Consider the following 5,688-nt stretch of genomic DNA (forward strand, 5'->3'; position numbering starts at 1 on the left):
ACTTGTTCATTGGGGTCTAACTCAACTTGTACGTTCTGAAAGTCTATCAAGTTCCATTACACCATGACTACCAGTCAATTAACCATCTTAATTATGAGCTCAGGAAGTTGTTGATCTGCTTTAGTGGATAGGCCAACCCTGGGTGGAGATTTCACCATTGAACTGCTGGGTAGGCTTGCTGGAATATTTGAGTAATTAGTGGTTTCACTTTCTTGTCCATAGTGCACCTTCATTTGTAAAGTCAAATTGTTGCGTAGCCAATTTTCATGGCTTATTATAAAGAATTTTAAACATGAAAAAACTGAAGTCCCAAGTGACTAGCTAGATAAGGTAAAAATTGAGGACTTCTCTAGCTTTGAGTTCACAATGGTAAAATTTCTAGATAGGGAGTAATTGAAAAATTAGGTTTATGGACGTTAGTATGCAAATGTTCCTGTAAGCGTTTTATGTTCCCTGACCCAAACCATTCACCTTTACTGACCCACCAGGAAAATGGCAATAATAAAACCCTGCTTAACAATCATAAAACTTGACCAGTCCTTTAATCTAAAACTTGACGGATAATGCAACAAGAGAATTCATCTTATCCAACGGTACATTAGTAATTGTTTTCTTACAACAGTACACCATATGGTAGTTTTAGTCATAGTAAACTGATGGCCACTGCCCATAAGAAAAAAAAAAGTGAAAGTGAAAAGCAAGCTCAGAAGGCACGGGGTAAAATCCAAGTATCCTACATCACCTTAGAACCAGACATGTGGAACTAAAGGATTCTGAGTCAATTACTACAGATGCATAGCTTAAAGTATATCCTCCTAGCAGTTATTCAATTGTATTGAACTCTACACAACATGAACCTCCATTTACTGCACCTGAAACATGATATACAAAGATTCAGTTTGATAAGACTTCATAAACTTGAAGCATAAAAATGGTTTCCAAACTAAGTTTGTTCAAGCTAATGGAACAGTGTAATTGGCACAAGAGAACCGCTCGCTTATATTCCTTCTTATTCTTCAGTTTTTTTAACAAAACTAGCTAAACAAACACACAAGGCACCATACTAACACTCAAAAGACTAACTATAGAGAGACAACAACCCGACCCTGCCAAATGCCAACTAATAGGGGGGCAGAGATGCATTTTTGAACTCTACAATTTCAAACAATTTTGTCTGGCATAGTGTATATATGGACATGCAACCTTTTTTTTTATGAGCAGAATAACATCATGTCCTTACCTATCATTAAGACCAGAATTGGCTGCAAATAAAGAAAACTTTTGAGATCTCGGTTGAAAATTTGAGAGAGCCTCACACAGCCATTTTCATTTCTATCTTCTCATGAGGATCATAACCAATGAGTTCAAAATCAGCTGCCACGAAAGAATCTATATTCTTTTTCTCAGGATTAATCTTCAAAATCTGCATTAATTTATGCGAATGTAAAAGAACAGTATGGGTGGAAATGAAAGAAGAAACATGTCATTTGTGTAACCTTATTACACTTACTGGAAAAGGCTTAGGCAGTTTCTTGAGTTGCTCCTCCAGAGGCCTGATATGAGTGCGGTAAACATGAGCATCCCCCAACACATGAACAAAATCTCCTGGAACAAGACCTGCACAGCACATTATGCATGTAATTATCAAGGACCATGTCTAAGTACAGATCACCAGCAACTAAAATCTAACCATATATAAATGATTTTCTTAGAGTACGCATACCACAGACATGAGCAATCATGCATGTCAGAAGCGCATATGATGCAATGTTAAATGGCACACCCAGGCCCATGTCAGCAGAACGCTGATACATTTGGCATGATAGCTCTCCTCTGGCAACATAGAACTGTAAAGACAAGATAGACGATTGTAGCAAACCAAAAAGGTTAGGATTAAGAAATAAAATTTTGTACTTAATTGCATCACAAACCTGAGCAAACATGTGACATGGTGGAAGGGCCATCAATTTGAGATCAGAAGGATTCCAAGCTGAAAGTATAATCCGCCGATCATCGGGATTATATTTTATCTTGTCAATAACATCTGACAACTGGTCAAATCCTTGGCCAGTGTAGTCAGCATGCATGTCAGTATACCTATTATTCGAAAGAGAATTAGGCAGACTTAAAGTAAGACTTCATTACATAAATCAGTCAACTACAGAAGTACAAACCTGGCACCGAAGTGTCGCCACTGGAACCCATATACTGGTCCCAAGTCACCCTCCTCCCGGCCAGTTAAACCAATGCTGAAATAGCAGACACAAATGTCATCTAAAACTGCAGAAATCATAACAAGCACACATACACACACATGTGAGAAGTACAATACTTGCCTATCGAGGTAGTCTCTAGATGCATTTCCGTCCCATATGTGAATGCCTTTCTCCTGAAGGACCTGCAGATATTAAATTTTTACTACACATAAGTCACTTTGCATAAACTTCTCTTTTACTGGATGTTTAAGTCAGAAATCTTTCTCTGTATAGTCTAGCAAGGTAAATATATGTCACATCTTCATGCAAAGTTAAAAATACAAATAAATGGCTCATTTTCCATGTGAAACAAGAGCAGATTAAAAATGCCAGAACTTCAAAACATAAACTTTTCAGCGGTCCGTAATCCACAATCTATAGGCATATTTCAAAAAATGGTTGACTGAATCATCAAAATAAGTAATCACTTTGTAGCAGTCATTCTTGGCTGCGGAGGTCCGCACCACTGTTTTGGTGCGGATTTCCATTTTTGCACCACTTTTCGATCGAATTTCCTCATCTCCACTGTCTAGTATCTAGATAATATTGTGTAGATCATCTCTGCAAAATTTCAGCCAATTTGGTAATCGTTAAGGCCCTCAAAATTGTGTTTTTTTCTGTTAAAAACATGAACTGTTCATGTTTGACAGAATTCAGTCCGTCCATTTGTTTTTCGATTTTGAGGACCTTAATTATCACCAAATTGGCTGAAATTTTACAGAGATGATCTACACAATATTATCTAGATATTAGACGATGGAAATGAGGAAATTCAACCGAAAAGTGGTTCAAAAATGGAAATCCGCACCAAAACCATTAGTGCAGACCTCCTTATTTTAGAAAATCTGCACTTTGTAGAACATAGCAAAAATTTAAATTCTCACATATGGATAGATAAATCGAGCGCTCAACAATCTAGCACAACCACTTGCTCTTACCTAGTCGTATTAATATGATGTAAAGTATGTGAAACAAGGAAAACAGATTTATAGTTCAAAAGGTTCAACAGAGAGAGTAATACCTTGGCATTGGTGGAACCACTGAGGAACCACAGAAGTTCTTCAACAACCCCTCGCCAAAATACTTTCTATAAACCAAATGATCACAATCTACGTCAATATTATATTGAAATTAAAACAAATCCAATAACGGAACTTCGTCAGAGAGAAAAAGATCTCAGTTCAATTACATGAAAAGATGAAACCAATTCATGACAGAGGAATACGACTAGTGACATAGTGTACGTTAAGAGGGGAAAAACGTATATCTAGAAGAAACATATGCATGCCTTGGTTGTTAAAAGAGGAAAAGTTCTGCGCAGATTGAACCGCATCTGTGGAGATACAATGAAAACGTGTAAATATAACTTATCAGTATATAACCAATGGACTGTCAAAAGGAAAATGAAATTCTAAATCCAGTTTTGGCTTGACATTACCTGACAGCCAAATTTTGATAAAGTACCAGTCCCGGTCCTATCATCCTTAGAGGTACCATCTGAGAGTATTTCTTGAACCATATTTAGATACATGTACTCCTCATGTTTATCAAAAATCATCTTGGGGAGAAAAGAGAACTTCTTTGCCTCACTTTTAATGGAATTGGACCTACTATTGCAGTTCACATCGTTGTTTTCACAAAGGGATCCGGCTTCAGAACTCCTGACCCGCACATAAGTCGTGAAGAAATGACGTATGCTACTTTCCACCTTGGGAAATGATGAATACCATGGCTGAAAAACAGTGGAATCGATTGCAGGGATAAAAGTGTCGCATTCCATGTCGGTCTCTATTTCTGTTACGTGAATTGCATCACAGCCTGGCCCATTGAGAGCTTCCCTGAGACACAGAATTTTGCATATGAATAAGGTGAGGGAAGAAGAAAATGGTTTCAATACCAAATTAACAGCAAATTACACCTCAATATCTGGCCACCTCCTATGAGAAACACTTTGTCAATTGACAGACAGTAAGGAGAAGCAGCTAACAGTTCCAAAGCAGAGGCCATGCTGCCACATATGACGACATTCTCTGCAGTAGCAATATCAAAACTCCCAGAACGAGTCAGGACAACATTAAGGCGCCCAGGTAGAGGCCGATAGTCAGGAGGAATGCTCTCCCATGTTTTCCTGCCCATTATAATTGCATTCTTTTTCCCGGGATCTGAAGTTGTCACAGTGACGTCCTTAAAGAACTTGAGATCAGAAGGCAATCTCCAAGGTAGTTTCCCATCCTTTCCAATACCCATTTCTCGAGTTGCGGCCACAACAACTTGGTAAGTCCTCATTGGATTCGGCTGGGTATTGCCATTGGCATTGCCAATTCCATTTCCATTTGCAGCCACTACTACTTCACCAGCCATCGTTGAATACAGAGAACGACACAAACTCAAACGAGGACCGCGCAGCCAATTATTCTGGAAGTGCGGTAAAGCCTAGGACAGTACAAGAGAATAGTCAACACATAGAAAGAGAAAAGTCCAGAGTGCAAAATAAAATCGAAACTAGGAACAACCACAAGCCTATCAACTGATAATCTGATTCCAACGGAATTGGGCGGGCAGAGAAACCCCACTAAATCCAACGTTTCACTAATCCTTACAGCTATACAAAAAGCACCAACAAGATCATCGGTGCTAGAAACACTAATACCAATAAAAATCTCTTCTTTTCTGTCTTAATTTCACATTAGTATTGCCGCCCTCAAAATCAATAGCATCTTAGAAGAATTGTCCAAACTAAAACAGAATACAGATTACTCTCTAATAGAAAAACCTACCCAGAATGCAAAAGTCAACAAAAAAGCAAAATCTGATCACGCCCAGCAATCCCTTAGCCCCAAAAACAAAATGCAACACGCATCCAACAACGATGAACAATCCTCAAGATAAATAAATAAACAAAAAAAACTAAAAATACGGAGAGGAGAGCAAGGAAGAATAATATGCGCGAAGGGGAACTGACCGATGGAAAACGGAAGAGCGAAATTTTGAAGAGGTGGGGATTGGAAGAGATAGAAATAGGGTTTAAGAATTGAGGGGCAATGTTGGAGAGAGGGTGGAGGAGAAGAATTAAAAATGGAGAAAACAAGGAGCTTGAAACCGCTTTCGTCTCCCTACACAAGAAGAATCAAAGGACTCCTTTTCCCTCTCTTCGCTTCTCTTCTCTCTTGTGTGTGTTGGATGCTGTGGAGTGTGGACTGAGGAAAAGAGAGAGGGATAAAAGAAGAGGAGGAAGGGTGGAGGGGCAAAAGAGGAAGAAGGGGGAATTATCAACTGTAATGGTGTGATGTTGACATGTAAGCTCACTAAATCCAAATCCAAACGAGCGGTTGACGCGGGGTTTCGCCCAAAAGTCCATTGTGGCGGGGTCTGCTCTGCTTTTAAATGATTTGTGTATATTGGTTTCTCTCATTTGATCAATGTAGGGCTTATC

At 38.8% G+C, this 5,688-nt stretch overlaps 1 protein-coding gene across 1 annotated transcript; it reads right to left on the reverse strand.

The window, feature by feature from the left end:
- Positions 1–564: 564 nt before the first annotated feature.
- On the reverse strand, positions 565–5,439 carry LOC126782357 (bifunctional dihydrofolate reductase-thymidylate synthase-like). Its single transcript, XM_050507583.1, has 12 exons — positions 5,218–5,439; positions 4,174–4,688; positions 3,694–4,093; positions 3,544–3,588; positions 3,277–3,342; positions 2,337–2,398; positions 2,175–2,249; positions 1,932–2,097; positions 1,724–1,847; positions 1,511–1,617; positions 1,241–1,423; positions 565–872 (listed from the first exon to the last, which is right to left on the reverse strand). Exons 2-11 carry the CDS (start codon positions 4,614–4,616, stop codon positions 1,313–1,315), a joined length of 1,599 nt encoding a protein of 532 aa, XP_050363540.1. The 5' UTR covers positions 4,617–4,688; positions 5,218–5,439; the 3' UTR covers positions 565–872; positions 1,241–1,312.
- Positions 5,440–5,688: the final 249 nt, after the last annotated feature.

The sequence above is a fragment of the Argentina anserina genome, chromosome 2, assembly GCF_933775445.1.
Source record: "Argentina anserina chromosome 2, drPotAnse1.1, whole genome shotgun sequence".
Lineage (NCBI taxonomy): Eukaryota > Viridiplantae > Streptophyta > Magnoliopsida > Rosales > Rosaceae > Argentina > Argentina anserina.

Excerpts from the sequence above, each read along its gene's own strand:
- LOC126782357 (XM_050507583.1), bottom strand. The coding sequence starts at position 4,616 with ATGGCTGGTGAAGTAGTAGTGGCTGCAAATGGAAATGGAATTGGCAAT. Across the intron at positions 3,343-3,543 it reads TTCCTCTTTTAACAACCAAG|AAAGTATTTTGGCGAGGGGT; the intron begins GCATGCATATGT and ends TTTGGTTTATAG. Across the intron at positions 1,848-1,931 it reads CATGTCACATGTTTGCTCAG|TTCTATGTTGCCAGAGGAGA; the intron begins GTTTGTGATGCA and ends TTGTCTTTACAG.